General features: G+C 39.8%; 1 protein-coding gene across 2 annotated transcripts in view; it reads right to left on the minus strand.

The window, feature by feature from the left end:
• Positions 1–613: 613 nt before the first annotated feature.
• SYK (spleen associated tyrosine kinase) overlaps positions 614–26,576 on the minus strand; it is a 77,977-nt gene continuing 52,014 nt past the window's right edge. Inside the window, exons 6-14 of one of the 2 annotated variants that reach the window (XM_084628631.1) lie at positions 25,971–26,023; positions 17,165–17,233; positions 12,946–13,033; positions 11,313–11,490; positions 8,903–9,112; positions 8,288–8,477; positions 6,075–6,215; positions 5,671–5,783; positions 614–3,599 (exon numbers count right to left, since the gene is read on the minus strand). In XM_084628631.1, the coding sequence (XP_084484757.1) occupies positions 3,527–3,599; positions 5,671–5,783; positions 6,075–6,215; positions 8,288–8,477; positions 8,903–9,112; positions 11,313–11,490; positions 12,946–13,033; positions 17,165–17,233; positions 25,971–26,023 (1,115 nt within the window). In that variant the 3' untranslated portion in view covers positions 614–3,526. The remainder of the gene's footprint in view (positions 3,600–5,670; positions 5,784–6,074; positions 6,216–8,287; positions 8,478–8,902; positions 9,113–11,312; positions 11,491–12,945; positions 13,034–17,164; positions 17,234–25,970; positions 26,024–26,576) is intronic. The other variant, XM_084628632.1, reaches the window with a different exon arrangement.

Genomic DNA, 26,576 nt, shown 5'->3' on the forward strand with positions numbered 1-26,576 from the left:
GGTATTATTTTTGGTTCCAAGTTTAAAAAAATCTTCACTTGGTATATTTCTTGGTATATTTAGGGTTTATCTACACACTGGTTCTTTTCAGTTTCTTTAAGTAAGCAATGAGTGGGGATGAGTGAGTGGGACCACAATACAACTAAGTACCAAGATGCAAATGATTAAAACAGATGGCAACTGACATGATATTGAATGCTTTACATAAATCATAATCTTAAGAGATTATACTTTTCCATCAATGTAATAAATACATCTCTTAGAGAGGTGGTAACTAAGTGCACGGAAGAATTCCTCCAGCAACCTATCTGCATGTACAATGGGCGTTAGGTTGACCTAACTATGTCTCTCAGGGTGCAAAATTTTGGCCCTGAGCAATGCAGCTAGGTCAACCTAAATTTTAGGTGTAGACCAGGCCTGAGTAAGGGAATCACAATCAGGCTCAAAATAAACAATCACAGTAATTTGACAAATACATATTCACTACCTTGTATCAGTAATGGTTAGAAGACAGTAAATAAAACATAACTATATCACAGTCAAATATATTTTTAAAAAGGATTCTTATTACAACCAAACCTTTTACAAAAGAATACCTTTAATTTCAGTTTAATAATATATTCATTTAGGTCACAAAACTTTATATTCATACGCTGTAGGCTTTTAGAGCAAAGCTAAAAAACAATAAAATAATACTAATCAGGATCTTTCTTCACTTTTAAAAATGTTTTAAAAAAGAAATGGGAGGAGGTTGGGCCTCCCCAACTTTGTCACATTAGGCCATGCTCTCAGAGGGTCCGAGAGCATGTGGAATTGTAGCCCTTCTTGGTGATGGGATTTTATACTCAAATCTCACTTGTGCTTGATTTACATCCAATTTCATGCACAGGTGGATTATCGCACATGGAGATTCTAAATTGTCTGTGCAAAAGTGAGTGCTCAAAAATCAAATAGAGGCCACTTCCGGACAACATGGCCATGCAGAAAAACAGATGCTGAGATATCTAGCTTTTCAAACCAACCAATTTATATACTGGTCCCACTTGGATAAAGATAAATAGCCTTCATTTTCAAAAGCAACTCATGGTTTTGAGTGTCTTTAAATATCAGGTACCTTTACAATGTCCTCCATTGGACACCTCAAAACTAAGGCATTGAAAAATCACTAGTCACTTTTGAAAACATAGGCCATTTATCTTTAATTTAGTAAAAAGAAACAAATGATCTCTTACATTAGATCTACAGTACCTACAAATATTTCACAATGGAAACCAAACTTCTATAACCCTCTTCTATGTTTGAAACATTGGCCCTGTGTAATCAATTTCTTTTTCAAAGGACAAAAATACCATCTAAATTAACTTTTAAAATACCAGTTAATGCCATGGTAAAATACATATGTTCTGAAAATACATAGAAATAAATATATCAAACCTTAAACATTATTCTTCTTTGCATACCCGTATTTCATGTAGTAAAAAAATGTGCATCCTTTTATGTGCATGCCAATAAATTAATTTTGGGAACTAGTTATCTTATAAGAATAGTCTACATATATTTGGAAGGTGTAAATACCAATAATTATTTAGGATTGAATACAGGGCTCAAAAACAGTATTGGAGTATGGGGCTGTAATTAAAAAAGGGAATGAAAATTTAGGCTACATATCAGGATAAACTTGGAATATTTAAAATGAGACTGGAGAAAAGTGGCAATAGGGAACAATCAGGGGAACTGAATGATTTGTTATCTTTATACACTGCCAGAGAGAGTTTGGTGCATTGCAAACAAACAGAAAGACAAAGACTCCTTCCTGAAGGGTTTACAGTCTAATGCAAGATGAAAGCTATAATGGTAGCACAAACACTAACATTATGGGAAGGGCAAAGGTAATGAAATTGAGGCAGATGGATCCCTTGGGATAAAGGGATTGGGGCTGGGGGATGCTCTGATTCCTGCAGAGTGAGAAGTGAAAAACTGGTTGCACTTCAAATGTCTTGAGAGTTCCCTTTTTATGCAATGACGTTATTATAAAATATTAGAGTGCTGGTGCCCACATTTCAAGGAAGACATTGATAAATTGAAGGGGGTTCAGAGAAGAACCATGAGAATGATTCAAGGATAGAAAACATGCCATCTAGCTCAATCTATTAGTTTAACAAAGAGAAGGTTAAGAGGTGACTCGATTAAGTATCTAGAGAGGGAACAAATATTTAATAATGTGCTTGTCAATCCAGCAGAGGAAGGTGTAACACAATCTAATGGCTGGAAGTTAAAGATAGACAAATTCAGACTGGAAATAAGGTGTCACTTTTTGACAGCGGGAGTAATTAGCCATTCGAACACTTTACCAATGGTCATGGTGGACCCGCTAATCACGGACAATTTTTAAATCAAGACTGGATCTCTGTAAAAGGTATGCCCTAGGAATTTTGGGGAAGTTGTATGGCCTGTGTTGGAGCTCTGACTAGATGCTCACAATGGTCCCTTCTGGCCTTGGAATCTGTGGAAGCGCGTTGTGGAAGAGAAGGAATTTGAAAGAGGAGGTGGTAGCTGTTTGGCATACAACATCAGGAAATCTGTTAAAAGACATAATCCATAAAAGACATCGGAGGAAGAGGACAAAGGTAAGACAGAAAAGGAGATGCTTCCACTGGCCAACCAATGCTCTCTCAGCTAATGCAGGCACAGACAATAAGTTTAATACTGAGCAACATTAACTGAGGCATTGTTACTCCCTCTACTAGAAGGAAGCATGCCCCAAGGACTCCTCTTGTATATATGACTATTCCCCTAGACAAGCTGGAGAGTCCTGAATAGAAATGGGGGCAGGTCGGGGGAAGAGGAGAATTCAGAGGGGAATGGATGCTTCCTTGCCACACTGTAGGGATTCACAAATTCTGTTTCCTCTCTCCTTGCATTACTGCAGGGGAGTGTAGGGCTTTTTACTTGAGAGGATTTCAGTGGTCCAGGTAGAGTACATTAGGATATAAACTAAGAATTAAACAGTCAAAGATCAATACCTTCCTCCCCCTGGGAGAAAAAACTTTATCAAAGCTTGGGGACTTCTGAGCAATTTTTAGCGTAAATAACAGTAGTGAGAAAATTAGTGGCAAGGCTTTTATGCTGGTTCTGTATTCAAATATATGCATGAGAGGAAGAGAGATGAAAGAGAGAAAATGGAATTTGCAATATACATCCCTCCCTCCAAAGACAAGAAGGCTGTATGTAAAATAAAACAAACTTAATTTAGTAGAATTCTAAAGATCTATTATGCTGTCTTTGCTGCACACAGTGTAGCAATGTCTGCTTTTGAAAAGATATTTCAGGGCCGGAAATTGCACTGAAAGCAAGTAAAGGCGTCTATTACAAAGGGCTTTGTTTTGAACTTTGGTACTGCTGAAGCTCTTTATGTTGTCGACACTGAAGTCATGATGTTTTCTAAAGCTAAAACTTTTGGATTTCATTTTCAGAAGGGAGCTTTCAGCAGACCAAAGTGAGCATAAGGTCCGTAGTATCCACATTGTTAATGTGAAATGTCATAATAGTAGTTACGTAGTCTGAGTTCAACAGCAGAAAATCCTGGTCGGTCATCAATCCTGTAAGAGGAAGAGAGATATGACGGTATAGTAATTGGAAAGCTGTGAAAGGAATGACTTTTGGACCACTGTTCCATCTCCTTATACCCCCAGACTTTGCTGAAGGTTCATGTAAATGGTGAAGATATTATTAGAATTACCACCAGAGAGAACACCAAACGGTGATTGTCACACTAAAGTACATCCAGATCAACTAACCCATCATTCATCTAGACAATGCAATATATTACCTATTACTATATGTAGCCAGAGTCAGTGATACACCAGTGCACGAAAGGATAAAACTGCTCCCCTTTACCTTCTACCTCATTTATTTCAGATGTAAGGTGTGGAAGATAGTCCATACAGTGCAAAATCTGACTCATAATGAGAGCTATGACCACAGCCCTGGAGTTGCTTCTGCTCATCTCTGAACGTGGTCCTGGATACATGGCTAGAATGAGTTTCTTTTACCCGCTATTAATTCAGGCAACTGATTAAATTGAGAACAAGTCCTTATGAAATTTACATTATACATGGATCCATTTACTTTATATGGGTATAGAATTCCTTTTCAAGCACAGGTGCACTGTCCTTAGCATTTGCCCTGGTACATTTATTTCACGGATATAATAATTAGTTTTCTCATAATATATTTATTCAATGATGTCATAATTAAGTGTTTAAGACTTTGCAATTAATCCTGACAGAAGTGATTCTGATGTGATCAACAATTGTTTATTGCATTCATTGAATTAATCAGGGAAGAAAGTCAGGCTGATTATAAGAAAGAAATTATATTTCTGTGAAGCTCATTATGTTTGTTGTTATTTCTAGAAGCACTGTGCTCACGAGGACTGTATTCCTGCCATGACATACCATCCACCAAATTCCGCTTTCAGTTATTTACTGATGTAAATTGAAAGGAACTTCTCCCAATTTATGCCAATGTAACTGAAAGCAGAGTTTGGCCCACTGCTTTCATATGTAGAAGACTGTTTCTTTTTGAAATGTACCTGTGATGCATACAATATGATTTTTGTCTTGTTTTGCAGGAACACTGAATTTGTAGTAGTTTAAGAACCCGTCTTCTCACCATGGCTGATTTTGAAGTGTAAAAAGCATAAATTTAAATAATTTGAGTTTAAATGTGAAGACACCAAAAGACTGCATAGCCATTGTAGTCCCCATACAGTCTGATATTTATTTTATAGGAGGTAGACAAAATATAGGGAGGAAAAATCAGAATTTTGAAATATTTTGCAAGTTGTTTCTATTTTACAGAGTTCTAAATAAAGAACTTTTTAAAAAACGTTTTTTCAAAGTAAAAATATTTCACATGTCAAATTTTTGAATATTTATCACACAGTGCAATAAAAGGAATGTCCAGGTTAGGGTGGGTTTTTGTGCTTTACATTTTCAAAATTTCTTCAACTTTGGAAAAACTATAGAGTGGAAAAATGAAATTAACTTAGCCATTCTGTAACTTTTCAAAACTTCAGTCTTAAAAAAGTTAGTTCCCCCCCACTTTTTCCTCTTAATAACTTTTCCAAAGTTGTGGATGTTTTGAAAAGATGGGGGGGTGAGGGGGAGGAAGAAAGAGAGAGAGAGAATATAATGTAGAAAAAAATCTAGACTTCAGTGATTCTATTGCATTCAAGGGGGAAGGGAGTGGGAAAATATCTGATAATTGGAAATTTTCTTGTTTTCAAAAACTGAAATGGAACAAAAACTCTGTTAAAAATATCATCAAAAGTGACATTTGCCTGTGAACAATTTTGATTTTGATGAAACCCTATTTTTTGGCCAGAACATTTTTATGCCTTATTCTTGTTTAAGCAGTGTGGAAAATATCACATTTGAAATCAGATACATTTTTTGTTTGATAGGTAGATAGTAAGGGCATATAGTTCCACAGCAACTTGTGCTTATTTGAAAGCATGATGGACTGCCTGAAGATTATAGCTCATTGTTTCTAATTAAAACATCAGCTGAAAGTATATGTTTTCAAATGTCTCTTGTTTTCTTTCTACATATAAGCTAAGCTGCCTAAGAAATATCAACAGGAGGTAAAATGTCACATTACACTTACTTGTATGTCCAACACAGTTTCATCAAGTCATAGACCTCACTTGGACAAGCCTCAGGAGATTCCATTCGCTCTCCTCTTTCAATCATCTGGGCAACCTCACTTCCTTTCATTCCCTAAAACAGAATGATAAAGCCTCAGTTGCAGCTAGAGTATATCATCCGTGCTGTCACTTAGAATATGAAAGGTATAGACACAGCAAACTTTGGAGCCACACTATAGCCCATGTGCTTCATCAAGCTTCCACAAATGGGTAGCTGGGGATTGCCCTGGCATGGGAGAATCACTTGTTGCAGCAGAATAGATCTATCAGATATGTGTGTGTGCACGCATGTGCACATATACATGTGTGAGGTTATTACTTTTCACTAACTTCGACAAAAACATAACTGAAAAAAAATACTCACCTTATATGGCTTTTGCCCAAAGGAAAAAGCTTCCCACATTAGAACCCCAAAGCTCCAAACATCACTCTTGCTAGAAAATTTGTAGAAGTTCATGCATTCTGGAGCATACCACTTGACTGGCCATTTCCCATGGCTTTGTGCCTAAAAATGAGTCACAAAAGAAAAAGCAGGCAGTGGAAACAATTACAGTTATCAAAATTCAAATATGCCATGTTAACTGAAGAAATGTAAAGCAATGCCTTCAAATTGCTTACTCATGCACACACACACAGAGGAGTTATTACTGTGCTATTCACAGTATTCCACACTCTATGTTCTAGCATAGGAATACCAGGAATACCACAGTAAAGGTAAATTTATCTGCAAATTATTTTTGGTCATGTTTTTAATGGCATCTGCTGCATGCTATTGTTTAATTTAATACTCAATCGTTTTGACACTTTTTTAAAAATAAAGGTTTTCATATCAAGTCTCAGTTGCACAACCTGAGACATACCCAATTAACCTGAGGCTCATACTTGCTTCAAGGCAGAACTCGGTCTCAAGCAGAGATTCCCTTTTGCCTCAAACAGCATAGGGACTGACAGCATTGCATTATGATACTGAGTTGCAATCTAATTAAGTTATTTCTTAACACTATTCTGTGGCAATACCAAGTTATCACAAGGCAATGTCACTGTGAAACTCCACTCTGCTTTTCAGTGGGAAAGAGGAATGCACCTTTGTCATCGACTCTCAGGGCTGGTCTACACTACTGCATAAGTTGATGTAACTTATGTCACACAGGGGTGTGAAAACAACACCCCCCTGAGCGATATAAGTTACATCGGCTTAAAGTGCTATCCACACCTTGCCATGGTGGCCTCTTGCAGAAGTGGAGTAATTATGCTGATGTAGTGGGGTAGTGTAGACATGCCCTCAGTTAAGGTCCCCTCTTCACTTGAAACAAACTGTGCTTTTAAAGAGCTCATCCTGATCCCAAACATTTTACTTGTAATTAAAAACATATTTCTACTGTTTGTGGCTCCCCAACACCAATTGTAATGAGCATCCTCACACTTTTCTTAATGCTACCGCTCATGTAGCATTGCCCTCAATGCTACCGCTCATGTAGCATTCATGCAGGTTGGCCCTAACTTACCTATGATGATAAATCGATTGAGTAGGATGAAGAGGAGGAGAGGACAGGGGCAAGGAATGATTTGAATTGCAAAGCCTCACATGCATATCTGGCTATTCACCTAGCCTTGGAGATGTTTTGACAAGAAAGACAGAGCAGTGAAAAACATGAGGAGAGGCTGGTATCATAAGTTCATCCAAAAATGCTTCCACAGAGGACTTGGATCTCATTTTAGCCCTAGATATTCTGCTCTTCAGGAAATACAACAGACCAGCTCCAGCTTAAAAAGGACAAAACCTTCTTGTGTTGGGAACAGGGGGAGCAAAATCAGAATATAAGATAAGGGAATTAAAAGAAGATATGATGGGCCCAAAGGTCTCTCTTGACTCTCAAGGACTGTTATATTTTTATGAAACTTGGCAGTCATTTCCTTTCCTTTGGATGCAGGCAGCATAATTCACTTAAAACTGAACTGAACAGTCCCTCTATACAAGGATTTATTTAGCCATCATTTAACCAAACTGTTTTCATTCAACCTCCTCCCAAAATGAATCATCATATTTCAATAACAACAGTGTTAGGTTTAGTTTTGGTTGATGATGTTGAAAGAGTTTGGATGCAAAATATATGCAAATGGATTGACACTATTCTGTAGTAGAATCCATTTCTAGGGCTGGGCAAATGTTTTTAATTGAAAATGTTTTTCAACAGTAAATTGGGCTTTTGACTGAACAAAAATTTTCAAGGAAAGTGTCTGCTTTCTGTAGAAAACTTTGACTTGTAATCAAAAAACAATATCTGAAAAGTCTTTGCCTTTAGGCCAAAACCAATCTTTTTGGCTGAAAATTCCCCGAGCCCCCTTTTTTTGTGTGTGGAAAATAGTAAAAAAAATTTCCATTGAATTTTTTTTCCCAACCAGCTCTATACAGTTCAGTAAGGCCATTCCTTTGTTTTAATTACCTACTAACAGGCAACAAAATAATAAAATGTGTTCTGTATTTCAACTTTTAGAATAACTACTTCCACTGAAAATCATTCCATAAAAAACAAAATCACATCACTATCAAAGTCATATACCTTGTACTAATCTTACCTTGTAATAATTCTCATCAGAAGCAAGAGCTTTGGAAAGTCCAAAGTCACTAATTTTGGCATAATGTTGGGTAACTAGCAACACATTTCTTGCAGCCAAATCCCTGTGTACAAAATTGTTTTCCTCCAAGTATTTCATCCCCATGGAAACCTGATGCACCAGCTCTGTTATATTCTTTTCCTTGACATGTCTGAAAGTCATAATTGGGTCTGTAAGAGGTCAGTAGTTCATTTTCATGACTTTTAATGGAGTTACTGTACAAATTCATTAAATGACCTTCCTTGCATCATATGGGTCATCGTGTTCATTTATGTTTTAATAAACTTTAATTAGAACTGATGACAGAAGTGGTTCCTGAACAAAAATAAGAGTTGTATTCTCAGATCAACAGGCAATTGACAGTGGGGCATTTGGAAATGTTTCATTTATTCAAAAATGTGGCAGTTTCATCAGAAAATGTTTGATACATAGGAGTCTTACAGTAGCTTTCCACACTGTAGATTTAAGAAAAGAGCCCATTTTCATTGGTATTCAATTTTTTTTTTTAAAAAGAACATACCAATCTCATTTCCTTTTTTGATAAAACAATATAAAACATACTCAAAGCCAGCATACCGGTTTTTCTGCAAAAATTTGTTCAACGGTCCAAGTTCTGCCATCTCCATTACTAACATCCAGGACTCAGCTTCACATATGCCTATCATTCGGACAATGTATGGGTTATCCAGTTGCTGCATTACATTAGCTTCTCTCAGTAATTCATCCTTTACGGCTGGATCATTATTCTCATTCTTAAGAATTTTTACAGCTACTGGCTTGGCACCCCTATAAAAGAAAGTCCAGTTGTGGGATTACCTGTAACAAAAATTCTAACTTGCAATACACACAAATTTCTCAAGTGTTACCGTACACCGACATTGACACTTCTAGGTTTATAGCAGAGATTAGAAGTGGTGATACAATTGGCATGTTTGAATTCTTTTTGGCACTGAAAGGCAAAAAAGTGTAACAAGAGTATCTCTTACAATGGGTGAAGACAGCTGAATGAAAGATAGAATTGAAGGAATCATAGAAACAATGCACACGCATCCAAGAGAAGGGTCTTGTAAACAACCGCAAGATCCTCATCCCCACTCTGGCCCCTTTACATTGGATAAAAGGCCTGAAGCAGTATGAAGGGGCCCTGAAAGCCCTGTGTCTGGCTGGGGGAGGATTTCCCTAGTGCAGGCACATGGAAAATAGCTATAAGGTTGCCTTCTAAGGACCACTTCATAAGCCCTGGTAAAGGGGCAGGTTGATATGGTGTTCTGGGTGGGTGGGACTGGTGTGTTGGGGGCAAACCAGGAGTATGTAGCACTCCAGAGACTCTAGTCAGCACACTGGCAGATAGGGCAGCCAGGGAAGGCTGCTGTAACTTAGAGAATGTGCAACTGAATGGGAAAGTCATTGTCTGGAGAACAGTGGTGAATGGTCATAATTTGGGCCCAACAAATTCACAGTCCATTTTGGTCAATTTCACAATCATAGGATTTTTAAAATCGTAAATTTCACCAGTTCCAGATGTTTAAATCTGAAATGTCACAGTGTTGTAACAACTGGGGTCCCGACCTAAGTTCCCTGTAATCTGTGCGGTTGCACAGCAGTCTTCTTAGCACCACACAGGCACTCAGGGAACCCACGCGGGGACCTGCTGTGGCCAGGGGAGGGGCGCCTCTCCCCTGGCCCCAACCTAGCCCGGCCCCCAATCTGCCGTGGTGCCCCTCTCCCAGGCCGAACTCAGCCCCAGCCTGGACCTGCTGCAGCACCCTTCCCCTGGCCTGAACGCAGCCCCGACCTGGCCTGCCAGGGGAGAGACACCTATCCTGCAAGCCCCAGCCCCGGAGCTGCTGCAGGGAGAGAGAGCTGGGGGGAGTCCTCTCTCCCCGCCATAGCCCTGGAGCACCCTCCTGCACCCCAAACCCTTCATGCCCAGCCCTACCCCAGAGTCCGCACCCCCAGCTGAAGTCCTCACACCCCTGCACCCCAACCCTCTGCCCCAGCCCCCTCCCACACTCTGAACCCCTTGGCCCCGCCCACACCACATGAATTTTGTTATGTGCACCAATATGAAGGGCATGTGTCACATTACCTCCATCTTGGTGCACATAACAAAATGCATTCCACACACGGGTGGGAAAAATTAGAGGGAACACTGGTCCTGACCCAAAAGAGGGTTGTGGGGGGCAGTCACAAGGCTACTGTGGGGGGATGCGCTTTTGCCACCCTCGTTTCTGCGCTGCTGCTGCCGGTGGCAGCTCTGCCTTCAGAGCTGGGCTCCCAGCCAGCAGCTGCAGAGTTTCCTGGAGTTGGGTCTGACCCGGCCCCAGGAGCAGCCTGTGCAGGGGAAGAGGAAGCGCTGTCCCTGCTCAGCGCAGCTAGGACTAGCAGCTGGAGTCCGGCACAAGGTGGGAGCTCCCAGACGGGATGCCCCCAGCCCAGCCCTGCCCCTCCCTGGCTCTAAACCCAGCACAAGGGGGTTAAAGGGGCCTTGCAGTGGCTGCGTGTGTGTGTGTGTGTGTGTGTGTGTGTGTAATGACCACGTCACTCACCTGACCATGGCAGCCTGGGCCATCACCCACCCATAAGGCCGGCCCTGGCCCCCTGCAAAAAGCGATGACCCCACCTCATACCATGCCACCCTCATGTCTGTGCTGCTTCTGACACTGGTGCTGCCTTCAGAGTTGGGCGCCTGGCCAGCAGCTGCCCCTCCCCAGCTGCCCAGCTCTGAAGGCAGCACAGAAGTAAGGGTGGCAACACCGTGACCACACCCCCTACCCTCCCCCCCAGCCAGATTTCATAGGACAAACCAGATTTCACTATATCGATGTACTGGGCACATTTACACCATATGGGCTAAAATAATGGCTGGGGAGTACATGAAGCTTATATATTTGGACACAGAGGGAGAAATGTGTGTGAATTTCACCCTCAGTTACTGTATGTAAAACATTTTGTGACACTAAATGAAATGGTAGTAAAAACTTACTTTTTCATCATATAGAGCCCTTTCTTTACAGTACCAAAGTTACCAGAGCCAAGTTCTCCTTCCTCCAGAGACAGCAGTTTTCTGTCTAGGGAGACATTTTTTGGTTTTATCTCCTCTGGATCTGCATATGGACTTTCATAGACTTCTGTGTCCATGGGCAAGGCATCCCTCTGATCTCCTGCATTTCAACCAATGAACAAGTTATCAAATTACAGGAAGTATGTCAGTTACTTATGGTAGTTCCTGCCTTCACACCTACTGTATTCACAACGTAGGTGATCAGAATTGTCACTCATACCTCTGGTTTAGCTGTATGAGTATTTGCTTAAAAAAAGCTTAGCTACTGATAGCTTCATACACATGTGGCATTACTCACATTGGGGGGCATTGGGGTAAGAATGGTGAGCTACCTCATCTTTTTATCAACTTATTTTCCTTTCTACTACCACCAGCAGTGGAAAGTGTAGCATTTGTCATCACTACCTGCATTGTCCTTGCTGGTACACTGATGTGCCATTTTTTTTGCAGCCTTGAATACATGGAAAATAAATAGACTGTTATAAATAAGTGAAGTCTTTCCGAGACAATGTTTGTGGATGTACTCTACTGTGTGTCATTGTAAATGTTAGCCTGTGCTTATAGTCTGATCCATTGTTTAATCTTGGGAAAAAGTTCATTTATATGGTGACATCTTATTTGTATGCCCTTACCCTTTCCATTCCGCATAAATATCCACAGTCATCAACTTAAAAACACAGTGCTTTTCTGAAAAGTGACTCTGGTAAAACTGGCATCATGAACTTCTGTGTTTACTGTCAGAATGATTTCCAGATCTAATTTTCTCTGTTTAAAAGGAACATGATGTTTTACTAACCGCCTGCCCTGATCAACCTGGCATCCAAAAGTCCAAGTTGGGTTCTTTCCTTCTCTTACATCATGACGGGTGATGAAGGTTCTGGAAACCAAATTAGGTGACCACTTGTACCTCTACAACCTGAGGTCTCAAAATTTTGTGTGTGTGTGTGTTTAGTGGTGGTGGGAATATTCTGCACCCTTCTTCAAGGGTGGTACAGCAGGCATGTGTACCAGGTACCATGTGTACCTGCACCTTCCCTGCAGGTTCCAGATATTGCAGAGCCCCTCTTCATCCATCTAACATGCCCGAAGATGCATGTGGTAGACTCTAGCCCACAAGTAGTAATCATTTTTAAATGGTTTGAAATGTCTTCCTTTGTTGAAACGGTCACATATTTTAAAAGTTGACAGCATTGCTGTTACTGAACAAACACTGAATTATCTGTCTGAGCTCTTATCCATACGTAAAGGGCATTATGCCAGCACTGAGCCCTGTGCTATTACTGCCCAAAGGGGAAAAACAGGCTATCCATAAATCACCCCCATGCTGTTATTCATATTGTACCAACTCCTCTGACCAGGATGCTGTGTCCATGTGTTGCTGCTCACAGGAAGAGAGCCGAGAATGTAGTGGGGTTCCATACAACCTTAGACCCTGTGTCAAGGAGCCATGGGAAAGGGAGAGAAGGATCCTCCTCTGTATGTCTGGGCTTGGTAGTGATTACTATTGGCAGGGAGAGTAAAGGTTTTGGTACTGACATAACATATCTCTGCCTACCTTGTTCAGCTCCCATTAGAGCTCTCGTCCTCTGCAGCACATAAGGATTAAAAGATGCTGAATCATCATGAGGAATGGATGGATGGAACTGCAGCACACAAATAGAATTTTTCAGTTTGCTTAAGAAATGGTGCCCTTGAAAGCAGTTTATTTCAGGGGATTATGGCATAATGTATGCTAGAAAGATGTAGGTGGAGAATTAGAGCATAAGAAAGGGGTCAAACCAAGCTTATCTCATTCTTCAGGTTATTGCTTGAGTAAATATGCAGGCCAAATAAAACATATGCTGCTAAAGCAGAACAAGGTACTGCAAATAATTCAGAGCATTGGTTGTGAGATAATTAACTTTAATGGTTCATGCACAAATCTTATCCTGTGGTCATTTTAATTTGCATGCAGTTTTCAAATCCTATTTCAGTGTAACACTAGAAGTCCTCAATATTTTTCTTTAATTTTTTTACGCCCTGATTAAGTCTCTCCAAACCCAGGCCATACAGAAATTCTGAGCACAAAAATATATCTATTGTCAATGCACATATTGTAGAAATGGCTCCAGTTCCACTATTTTGAGGAAAACAAAGGTAGATAGAGATGACTTTAATACTTTTAGGCAATCAAAGATTATGGGCCAGATTCTGTGCCCTACTCAGTCCCCTTTATGGTTGTCTCATTTCACAAAGGGGCCAGAAACTCACCCTACCTCTCCAGCATGGGGGAATCTCCAGCAGATGTAGAGCCAGTTATGCCACCCGCACTGCAAACTTTGTTGTAGGGGAGTGAATATGGCTGGAGTGCACAATTTTTTCCCCTCAAACAGAAGCTCAGGAGAAATGAGGACATAAATGGGAAAAGGGCTTAAAAATGACAAGCTCAGAATTTCTAGTGGACTGGAACTTGCTGATTGAAACTATGAGCCAAATACATGCTTGATAGTAATACAAACCTGGAGCCTGAATCATAAAGATTTAAAGTTATGAAAGACCAAAAAGTAATTAGTTTTGCATTTTGATAAATAGTAAGATATTTTGATTTGTACCTGATCCAAATTTATATATGGAAGTATTCTACCTCTTTCATTTACTAATATTCATAACCAAAATCCAATAAGTTAGCACTCAGACCTTACTAGCTAAGCAAAGACCAGACACTGGCTAAGACATTTTAGCCCCCACTAGATGGCACTAGTTGATTTAAATTTTCTTTTTTGCCAGGTGACTTGAACTTCCTTTGTTTAAAGGAATGTGTGAACTGTCTATTTTGAGTCACTGAAGGAGCTGCCAGGAAACATTTTGATTTGACATTAAGATATAAAATCAAACATGATCTATTTTTAAACTTTTTAAAATGCACATTCTAGAAACTACTGGCTGTAATTAAGGAGAAATAATAATCTTCCTAATTAATCAAGTCTAAATAAACTTTGACGTCCAGCTCAGTACGTTAATTTTTGAGCATGGGTTGTAATTTTGCATTATCATAAAACCTGCATTATTGTTGAGTACTCATAGACATGTACTGTTGAATGGCTATCAAATCAAGGTTCAGAAGCTACCTCCCATTTCCTAAAAATATCCGGCTTCCCTTACAAATATGTGCATAATAACAGAAACTGCTCTCCAGGACTGCAGTTGTCTTCACAACAGCCACACAAAAGCACCTATTTTATTTGTTAGGGTGCTATTATTTGTTAGGGTGCTATTATACTGCAGCCACCAGACATTATTTTGTTGCACAACAGACTTTCAAAATGTGATTCTGAAATCCATGTGTCAGAAGACAAGGCTGCCTTTCCTAGCACTAACTTGAGATCCATTCACTTTGCGCATTTGGGGCCCATGTCCTGCACCCTTTGAAAGCAACAGAAGTCTTATTATTTCACTCTACCTCATTTTTCCCACAATTTTTACCTTCCACTGTCACAAAGTGCATGAAAGAGACTGGACTACAGTAATTAATATGGTTGTAGCTGTTGTGTGGCAGCTTCTGGAGCCTTAGATCAATGTATGGTCATACCACTAGGATTCCATAATCTTCCATCAAATGCTGGGTTCTTACTGGGATCACTGGGAGTTATGGCATGAAACTGAGAAAGGGAAAATTTAGCCATAAGGAAAAGCTTTCTCACAATAGATGTATCCCACTGAGGGAACAGTCCTCCAAGGGAAATAGTGGAAGCACGATCACTTAGAACTTTTAACAGTAGGGTAGAGAAAACACTAGTAAATATGTAATAGCACTGAAAGGCAGGTAGTTTAGAGGAGAGGTTTTCTCTATCTGTAATTTATATGATCCCCCAAAGCTTTTAATGTGCATTATATTGCCACAGGAAACAGAGTTGTAGTTTCCCTGAAACAGTCCACATTTTCAGCCCAAATCTCACAAGGTAGTTTGATTCTGGGCTGTCAATCTGTAACCGGCGAGATCCCGCCTGATAACCACACGCACATTTGTTTCTGAAGGAGTGAGAAGAAATCCTGAACAGTTGTGTATTAGCCATTCGTGCTAGAAGTTTAGTTCTGAAAGAATAAATGTGGCAAAACAAGAATGTCGCTAGCCTCTTAAGGGACTGCATGTTGAAGGAAATTTTTCAAGGAGAAATTTTCAAAGGCAGAAATGAGAGTTATATGCCCAACTTCCACTGAAAGCCAACAGGAGTTAGGAGCATCTAACTCCCATTTCTGCCTTTGAAAATCTCCTTCTTAAATTCTTGGACACAGACTTTGCTATGAAACATAAGATAATACAACAATACTTTGTCTTATGAAACACTATTAATGCATCGGTTAGGATGGTTGATAGTCACCTAAAACTGAATGACGGTCAGGAGTCAATGATGGTAGTGCAAGTCACCTGCAATACCACTGATTAGAAGGTGTATCGACTTGCTGAAGAAGGAACAGATAAGGGTGCTGTTGGTTGTCTATAGTATTTTGTTGCTGAGTGCTTATAGAAACTACTTTTTGTTCCTGATGGTGCTCGCCACAGAGTTCCATTCCATGTCGCCTGTGATCCAGTGTGCATGTGAGCCTACTGGGAAGGTGGATGGGAGTTGGGTGGTAAGTACTGAGGATAAATGGCATTGATTAGATAGCACCAGTAACCAAGATGGCTTTTTCCCCCATCTATGCCTAGAAAGAATTCAGACTCCAAGGAACTTATTAACCAACAACAATGTAATCAAACAAAAACACCTACACTCCTCACATTCAAAATCATGGGCAAATTTTCAGATGGGCTTTAAAATCTGTGTCCATAAGTATTGTGCCCACAAACAAGCACATGTGCATGCAAATGGAGCACTTACAACAAGGCCTTCTTCTGCAAGTCCTCACATGGTGCCCAGCAGACAGCAAAGGTTGTTCGTGCTCCAGCATGACAAATAAGGTAAGCACTAAGCATAGTGCTCCACACTAACCAGGAGTAAATCTCAAGCATCTTTTGTGTCTGCTTCTTTACTTTCAAGAACATAGGGTAAAAAAAGGGTGAGGTATGGGTGAAGAAAGGACATAAGTGTTATTCTCAATATGCAATGAAGCTGTTAGGTATGTGCTTGAGATTTTGCCTCTATACCTATCACTGTGCAGCGATAATTTATTGGCCATGTAGGAGTATTCTCTTTAATGCAGGATTGAGTTCTCTGGCACCCACTACCTACTTAATTGTGCTTATTCTTGCAACACTGCACTTGCACAACGCATGATCAACCCCAAGACATAACGACAAGATCTGTGCCCATAAGTTCTGCAGAAGCATTTTAGTTGTTGTTTGAATATTTGACCCTAAATGTACTCACTAATACATAAAACAAGCCAATTTTCTGATGGCTAGTAATTGTTTACATTAGAAATATAATTTTGTACTGGTATAATTTATTATTTTTAAAAGTATGTCCCTTATATTGTATCTCAGGCATACTGAAAACAGTGCTAACATTTCTGGATGTGAGGAATAAGTTATCTAAAAATACAAAACAAATCTTCTACCATTGCTAAGGATCAGGCACTGGTGTAATTCCATTAACCAAGACCACATCTGTGCATATGATTTGTGATTAGATAAAACAAGGGTTAGAAGCAAAAAGATTATCAAATCTACACGACCAAATTGTTAGTAGCCAGACACATGCTTAGTATCAGCAAGCTGAAAAAGAAGTGAGGTTAGCCAAGTGTGGGTAAATCTTTTCACTCATTCAAAAACGTACTAAGACTGTATTATGCACCTTTTTGCTGCCAGGCTTTGGAAAGGTGTACGATTTGAGTCTTGAGATAATTCCACCTGTTGACCAAGTCTAGAAACCATAATGTCAAAGAGGAACAGTTAATGCGTCAGGAAAATATCTAACGGTAATTTATAAACAGGTGTATTTTTACAAGAACAATCTTCCAAAACACTCCTGTTATTTTCTCTACTCTGTCTTTAAGTATACTTTTAAATTATTACACTGTATCAAAAAGTATGCAAAAGTAGCATGTAAAATCTCCAACAGATCTTCCTTAAACCATATCACTCCCTCCCCCTTCAAATCTCTCCTTTAGAAATCATTATATCCCAACATAAAGGAGAAAAACACAACTGTTACATGTTGACTAGCATCACTGGGATAATTTCTGCTTCCAGTTACACTCTTGCAATCCCACTAATTTTAGTGAGGTTCCATGTGTGTAGAGCAAAATTTAGTCCTTCATATTGTATAGAATTTCCAAAGTTGGAAAATACACCATACTTTGCAGAAATACAAAAGGCAAATTTGACTACAGTTATAAATCAAAGACAGTTAGGCTTTTCTCCCAGTCATTCACACAGTAAACTTCTTCCACTACTACTGTGAAATTCTTACTCCCTAAATAAACAGGATTTACTAATGTGAAGCAAATAATACTCCACCTATAATGTATTAAGGTTAATACAGCTATCCATTTGAAGTCCACCTTGGTTTTAGAGTTAACATAAGATGGTTATTTGGTTATTTTTTAAAAAAACTACATAAGCTGAATTGAACGCAAAACAGTATTTTGAAAAACAACAACAACAATAGATTTTGATTTCCACAAATGCAGTCGTGTCTATATAAATTAATTGAAAACAAAAGCAAATATGTTGTTCAGCAAGTATGTTATATGAGTTGATTAGCCTAATGCGACTGATTAGCCCTAAATGGCTTTCTCTAAGAAATAAACAGGTACAAAGAGCACACATTTAAATTTTTGAAATAGTATTGTGTTGGACTAACGATTACACACTTACAGTTGAGATGACACTTTGACTCCTCTTTTCAGTCACGTAAAACAGTCTCAGAACTTACTTTTGAGGTTGAAGATTTAGAACTTTTCAAATAATTAATTTGGACATTATTTTGAATTATCTTATTATTTAAAAAGAGTCTATCAGCTGTATTTTCCCCAAAGCTTTCTTTTTAAAAGGACCATTTGCTTTCACACAACTAAAAAAGCAGCTTTGTTTTAAAACATCAAACTTGGCCAACATGTACATATTCCTGTTTCAGGAATGGGTGCTGTGTGGTGTGAGATAAATTTTAGGACTGAAATATCAAAGTTCCAAGATTTTAAAAATTGCATATTTGAATTGGTTATTTTCCTTAATCTGACAATGTTCTCTTTCCATATGGGATCAAAAACCTTTGGGAACTTTCTAGTTATCTTGCAACAAATGAACATATCTTCTAAAGCAGTGTTTCCCAAACTTGGCATGCTGCTTGTTCAGGGAAAGCCCCTGGTGGGCCGAGCCAGTTTGTTTACCTGCCGTGTCCACAGGTTTGGCCAATCACGGCCCCCACTGGCTGCAGTTTGCCGCTCCAGGCCAATGGGGGCTGCGGGAAGCGGCGGCCGGTGTGTCCCTTGGCCCGCACCGCTTCCCGCAGCCCCCATTGGCCTGCCGCAGTGAAGTGGGAGCTGCGATCGGCTGAACCTGTGGACGCGGCAGGTAAACAAACTGGCCCAGCCCGCCAGGGTCTTTCCCTGAGCAAGCGGTGTCCCAAGTTTGGGAAACATTCTTCTAAAACGTTTAGTGTTTTTGTGTAGGGTGAGCACTGTTCATCACACTTTTCCTGTAACAGTCACTCCTTAACTTTTGACCCGACCCCTGTACAGCTGTTTGTAAGGCTTTAAAGCTAATAATGGCTAACTCACATGACAGTATTGCAGACATAAAAATGCATCCTAAAATGAATATTTGGTAGAAGTTGAAGGAGGATGGCAGTACCAGTCTAAATAAGTTGGCACTCATAAAAATTTAAAAACTAATTAGGTTTGGGCCTAGGACTTACATGCCTAGTTCATGGTAACTACTATATAAATATATTAATATAACAATACTTGGACAGATGACCATTACTGAAATCTGGGTGCTCTAGACTTGTTGCTTCTCTGTATTGTTAGTGACTGATCTCAGGCTCAAATCCTAAACTCATTTCCTGGCCTAAATCCAATCAAGGTTTTAGGAAGATGCTCAGGGTGAAGGAATCATCCCCAAGGTGGTAGAGCCAGTGTCTGAAGAAGTTTACTTAGGGTCCCTTTACATGATGGGAAGGAAACTGTCTCTACCCTGCCCAACTCTTCAGTGGAGTACTGCTATATATGGGAATGATGAGCAGGGCTTCATGCTCTCTGTGGTGTATGCACCTCTTGTACAGCCTTCCAACACCCTGTCTCCCCTTTCTGCTCTGGTTTCACTGCAAAGGAGACCTCAGTGTGGCAGAAGAGGGAACTGGATTTTGACATCTTGTCTGGTGGCTTAGTGATAATATTACAGGAGACCCTACTGCTCTGTTAGTCATTGATGCTCCAGAGGATGAACACAAGGAGCTTCTCCAAAGCCATAAATTGTGATCTTCACTCTCATGAGCTAAGAAATACTGGAACTACTAGAGGCTTGTCTTGCAAACATAGCAAAGTCTATGACAGTATTCTTGTCAGCAAGTTAAAGAAGTACGGGCTGGATGAATGCACTATAAGGTGGGTAGAAAGTTGGCTAGATTGTCGGGCTCAACGGGTAGTGATCAATGGCTCCATGTCTAGTTGGTGTCAAGTGGAGTGCCCCAGGGGTCGGTCCTGGGGCCGGTTTTGTTCAATATCTTCATAAATGATCTGGAGGATGGTGTGGATTGCACTCTCAGCAAATTTGCGGATGATACTAAACTGGGAGGAGTGGTAGATACACTGGAGGGCAGGGATAGGATACAAAGGGACCGAGACAAATTGGAGGATTGGGCCAAAAGAAATCTGATGAGGTTCAATAAGGATAAGTGCGGGGTCCTGCACTTAGGACGGAAGAACCCAATGCACAGCTACAGACTAGGGACCGAATGGCTAGGCAGCAGTTCTGCGGAAAAGGACCTAGGGGTGACAGTGGACGAGAAGCTGGATATGAGTCAGCAGTGTGTCCTTGTTGCCAAGAAGGCCAATGGCATTTTGGGATGTATAAGTAGGGGCATAGCGAGTAGATCGAGGGACGTGATCGTCCCCCTCTATTCGACATTGGTGAGGCCTCATCTGGAGTACTGTGTCCAGTTTTGGGCCCCACACTACAAGAAGGATGTGGATAAATTGGAGAGAGTCCAGCGAAGGGCAACAAAAATGATTAGGGGTCTGGAACACATGACTTATGAGGAGAGGCTGAGGGAACTGGGATTGTTTAGTCTGCAGAAGAGAAGAATGAGGGGGGATTTGATAGCTGCTTTCAACTACCTGAAAGGGGGTTCCAGAGAGGATGGTTCTAGACTATTCTCAGTGGTAGAAGAGGACAGGACAAGGCGTAATGGTCTCAAGTTGCAATGGGGGAGGTTTAGGTTGGATATTAGGAAAAACTTTTTCACTAGGAGGGTGGTGAAACACTGGAATGCGTTACCTAGGGAGGTGGTAGAATCTCCTTCCTTAGAAGTTTTTAAGGTCAGGCTTGACAAAGCCCTGGCTGGGATGATTTAATTGGGGATTGGTCCTGCTTTGAGCAGGGGGTTGGACTAGATGACCTCCTGAGGTCCCTTCCAGCCCTGATATTCTATGATTCTATGATCTTTTCCTCCTGCACTGCTTATCTATCGCCTTACATTCCACACAACTTTATTTCTAGGTGCTTTTTCCAAGACAAGCTGGGGCCTCTTAATCAGAAATGTTTGAATAATAGATTTTTTTGGTTCACTGGCAATAAAAATATTTTTTTGGGTTGACATGAAAACAATTTTTTTGGAAGTTTTCAAAAAGTCAAAAAAACATTTTGGGTCAAACTAAACAACATTTTGTTTGATCTAAAATGAAACTTCATTTTGGATCAAATGAGTTTTTTTCCTTTTTAATTTTTTTTAAATAAAATGAAAAGTCATTTAAAAATTGAAAAGTGAAAGAATTTAATTTTGAAAACGTCAAAATAAAACATTTGACAAAACAGATTTTTTTCCAGTTTTTTGTTTTGATTTATTTTGTTTTTTCACTGAAACAATTTGCAAAATGGATGCAAATTCATTAAGTGTTTTTAGTGGATCCAAATCTGCCTATTTTGGCTGAAAATAGTTTCAGTTGAAAAGTTTTTCCCACTCTACCCCTAATCAGTCTAGCTCAGGCAATAGCCAAGTCTAAGAAGCAAAGGATGATATCTCTGACTGTAGAGTCCTGTTTAGGGTACTCATTGATGCATGAATCTGGGAAGAATTCCATGCAGATGTGTCTACTGACTGTAAATGTTTTTTGTGGAATAGCAGGCACTAAATAGGGGTCTCTTTATGTAATATTCTCCTGTAGCACATTAAATCTCCTGCTCTGAGCACCTCCTCTTTGTTTTATAGGTCACCATTGGTATTTATGCTAAATTGAGTCCTGCATTCTTTGTAGCTTTCTCTCTTTCAAAGTAGAGGCTAGTGTTGTTATTTAAAAATATGGGCCAAAGAAATATGTGCTTGCAAGTTTAAAATAGGAGTATCATGGAAAGGAAAATGTCAGCTTCTTCTGCAGCTCAGTTGGCTGCCTAGCTATTTTCAGATCCAAACCTCCCCATCTACTTCATGATTAAATACATCTCTCACACAAAATATACCACTCCTTTTGGTAACTTCCTCATTGCTGGTTTTTGTATCTAGAGAATTCAAGAACAGAGTGAGGAGTGGGAAAGTGATAGTAACCAAGAGGGGCTAGTGGCATGGCGGGCTTGTTTATGAATAGGGGTAAAGGAAGATCAGACTAGCAAGTGGGAGAGAAGATGATTGAGGGGATGAGGAGTAACAAGAGACCAGAGACTAAGGGAAGCAGCAGCAGGGTAAGGTAGGAAGAAGGGAGCCAGGACAAAGATAGGTAGGTGACAGGGGCTTGTTGGAGCAAGACAGGGAGAGGAAGGCAGAACTATATGGAATAAGGAGTATGAGGGAAGGTGGAGAGGCAGAGGGAAATCTGCTTAGGTGAGGAGACCCTGTTGACTCTCTGGTTCGTGGAGATGGAGGAAGGACTTGGGCTATATGCTGGTTGGCAGGCAGGAAGAATCTGGTCTGTGGGAAGAGGGGAGTGGATTTGGCTGCCATGGTTAAAGAGAAAGAGGCAGGTAAGGGGAGGAGCTCCTTGCTATCCAGCTTTGTAAAATTAAAGGGATATAATGCTCCAGGATTTCTGAAAACTCTGATCATAGAACAGACCTAGCATGCTATGAAAATGGTGTATTGGAATCAAGTAGATGGTTAACTGCGAATTCTACATGGTCTACATCAGTGTTTGCAATTGTTATTGATTCTTCTGAGGATGCATTTCTATCTGTGACGTTTGAATTAATTTTTCATTTAAGCCCTGTATATAAGAACTGCTGCATAAGTGGTCAGCTGAACAGTTCAAGAGTTACTGTTTCTCCACAAGGATGTCCATGTGGAATTCAACTACAGTAAGTAAACCTTTTGAGCTCTGTAGATAAAACGATCCCCTGTAATTTTCTATTTTTTCCTTTTATATTAAAAAAGCATAGAAATGACATACAAGGAACTCTGTTAATGCAATACCAATGTTCAGATGTTAATTACAGAAAAGTCTATAAATTATATATTACTGAGAATATATTCTCTTTACAGCAATAATTTTAGAAAAGGAACTAACAAGGTATGCACATAACAACATTGAACTCTTTGTTCTCCCCAACCCTCCTTGCTGTTTTATCATATGTCTAAGAAAGGGCTCAAAACTATTTCAAATTAGGTCAATAGCAAAATTTCTATTCACTTCCATGGCAGAAGACTCAGGTCTATCCCTGTAAGTCCCTTGAAGTTTTAGTGTTTTGAGCCCCAGTGCTGAAATCACTAAGAATGTGTATAATTCTACTCATGTGAACAATTCTACTCATGTATAATTCATGTGAATAATTCTACTCATGTATAATTCTACTCATGCCTTTTAAACTCAATGGGTCTATTCACATGAGTAAAAACACACATTTAAGTGTTTGCAGGACCAGGTCCTTAGTATGTAAAGAATCATGAAAAACTATGGAGATATAAATAACATTAAATTATAATGATACAACTAGAATTAGAGTTGCACTGCAATTTCACTGATGAAGTGGAAAGAAGAGTTGGGCCTGTGTTCTTTCATTATATGATCACACAACATTGGTCAATTTAACCTACTATTCAGCTAATAGTATAAAAAAAATAGAACTACTGTTTTTTCTAAGATAACACTTTATAGAGTTTCAGGTGTTTACTTTTCCTTTATAAACTTGCAAGCATATAAGTAGTATTTTCTGTTCTTGCATAAGCTGAATTTTAACATTTTGCCTCCACTAAGGTTGTGTAAATAAGATGACTTGTGTATCACTGACATATTTAAACTTCACATTTGAATAGAATTTTAGTTACACATATGTTGTATGAGCCAAACCTCAAGACCAAGATTTTCAAAAGTGGCTAATGGTTTTGGACGCATATGTCAAAGAGACCTGATTTTCAGAAAGCATTGGCCTCCTAGTCTCTGAAAATCAAGCCACTTTAAGGTGTCTTCAGTTGGCACGCAAAAATTCAGGCATCCAATACTATGGGCCACTTTTTCAAATATTGGCCCAAATCCAGATATTGTATGATAATATAGCAGATTGGGACAGTATTCTCACAAAAATCTCTCTCAGTCTCATGGAAGTATTTCCTGGGGTTACTTCTCTGTGGAAAAAGCCATTGAACAATCTACCTTTGCAGTAAGAGGTGGATGTGTTTTGTGATGAAGTGAATGGATGGCAGGCCACAGTCATTAGTTTGAGCAGTCATAGCATCAGCACAAAAGCTAGAGCTAATCTGAGCCAGTGGGGCAGGGAAGCAGCACTTTTGAGAGCCAGGAATTTTTCTTCTTTAAAAACACAGGGTGAAGCCCTGGCTCCATTGAAGTCAATAGCAAAACTCCCACTGATTTCAGTGGGGCCAGGATTTCACCCAAAGCTTGTGATCAAGGTGAAGATGCACAGCTCTTGTTTATATGAGAAAAAGTGTTTATTTTGTTTTTTAAAAATTACTACGTCAATCTCCCTGACCCTCTGAGGCTCCAGTAATGGCTGTGGTGCAGTCACCCCTCTAACTGGGTTGTGTGAGCTAGTCCGGGACTTGGCCCTTAGTATGTGACTAAGTCAAAGTTGTCCCTGAGGCCGGTGTGAGTATTCAAGCAGCCTATGTACATGCATGCATCAGGCAGAAATGCTATTGTCACATTTTGTGTGTTGCTTGGCAAAGGTATTACATTATTATTATTATTTTAAATATTACATTTTCCTCTCTGGCACCACTGCCTTTCATGTTCTGTTGTTACTGATCAAACACTAAAAGGCTGAACATAGGGTACCATGCTGTTGTTTACCTAAATGCTATCACCAGCCCGCACCTCACCACAGGCTCATGTATTGTATGCTCGCCTGTTTATGTGACATTTCGTTTTTAGCTGATCATCACTCATGGAGAACCAGGACAGTTTACCTAACTACTGCCCACTTATCAAGCTCTGGCTGGTATGGGCCCCTGTAGGCCTAAAACACAGTCTTAGTTTGGGTACATTGGCTCTCTCATTCTTCCCCAGAAAGAGTTTCACAAGAGCTCAACAATTTCAGACTCTTCCTGTATTGTTTTTCTGTATCTGATGTTTCCCTAACTGGAATCCTAAACCTGAGTCAAACTTTCATAAGTGTCAAAGGTACAAGATTCACGTTTTAGATATTTTTAAAAACTAGTCGCATATAGGTTTGTGCCTCTGAAAGTATCCCTGTATTTTCCTAAAATATAACAAGTGATATGATTGCATATGTTTGACGATCATGTAATTAAAGACTCTTTTGCAGTCCATATGGGCAAGCAGGGCAGTTCTGTTTGGTGTGAACCTCAATTATGAATTTCTTGTGCTTTGTATAATTAAAATTTCAAATTTGGGGCCAAATCCTGCCCCCTGCAGCAGTGAGGAGAAAAAAGAAGAAAGTCTAGATAATCTTTGACTGCCTCTTCATCTTTTGCAGAAGCAGCAGGGCAGAATATTTCCAGACAGCCCAGCACATGGGCCTGGCTGTCATCTCTGTCTGCAAACCACATCCTAAAGGGTACATAGTTTGTGGTCAAACAAGGGTGCTTCTAGCCTCCCAGTCAGCTATAGCCCAACCCAACACTCACTGAAGTCAGTGGAAAAAATCCTACTGATTTCAGCGCATGTTGGATCAGACTTTGCAAAACCAGATGTCAGCAACAAGTGTTAACTGTGGAAATAATTTGTACTTATTCAGCAAAGTGATTCTGTTTTAGCCAGCAGGTTCCTGAAACAGAAGATGCACTATGCAGTATCTCAGCTCCCCCTCTGCTGTTATAGTTAGTGCAGGATCTAGCCAGTAATGTTGCCATAGTGTAGCTTTTTCATATGATAGATCATAATATTTGAATCTTGTGCCTATAAAACAAGCCCAGGAAATTATGTGCTGCATATAACTGAGCATGCATTCATTAAAGTTCCTAAAATGCTAAGAAATACTAAGGATCTCACTTGCTTTTCTTAAACATAAGCATTACTGCTACTGCTTACTCTTACCTTAGGATGCGTTCCAGGAAGTGGAGGCGGACGGGTGTCAAAAATGATGTTAGCTATAAGGAAATCACACATAAGAATGACTTTGTAAGCATACAGATTGCTGCCATTGTTACCAATAGTGGGGAATATAGCAGTGAAAAATAGCAGGTGGATGGCCTCTTACCAAACTACTGATTTTACATACTATGGTTCCAATAGGTTTTACTTATGACCAACTGACGAGATATTGAACACAACAATCACTGTCTACACTGATTGGTAAGTCATGTTCAACACCATGTTAGTTATCACCATGCTACAATATTGTATTCTGATGAGAACTAATTTTCAAGTGAAGAAAAAGCCATTTTTATGACCTGTTGAGACTTTCACCCCCTATTGCTATATAAACTAGCCTTAAGAACCTGGCCCAGAATTTTTTTCTGCTTTCTGGACTAGACAGAATACTTGCCAGGCCTACTGGCCTTGAAAAGCTTGCAGACAATACTTCACCTCCTGAGAAAGAGAAACCATCCCAAGAAGAATTAAAATATTTGCGGATAGCAAGGGATGATTTAGTTGGGGATTGGTCCTGCTTTGAGTAGGGGATTGGAGTAGATGACCTCT

Source organism: Lepidochelys olivacea, assembly GCF_965140295.1.
Source record: "Lepidochelys olivacea isolate rLepOli2 genome assembly, chromosome: 5".
NCBI classification, from domain to species: domain Eukaryota; kingdom Metazoa; phylum Chordata; order Testudines; family Cheloniidae; genus Lepidochelys; species Lepidochelys olivacea.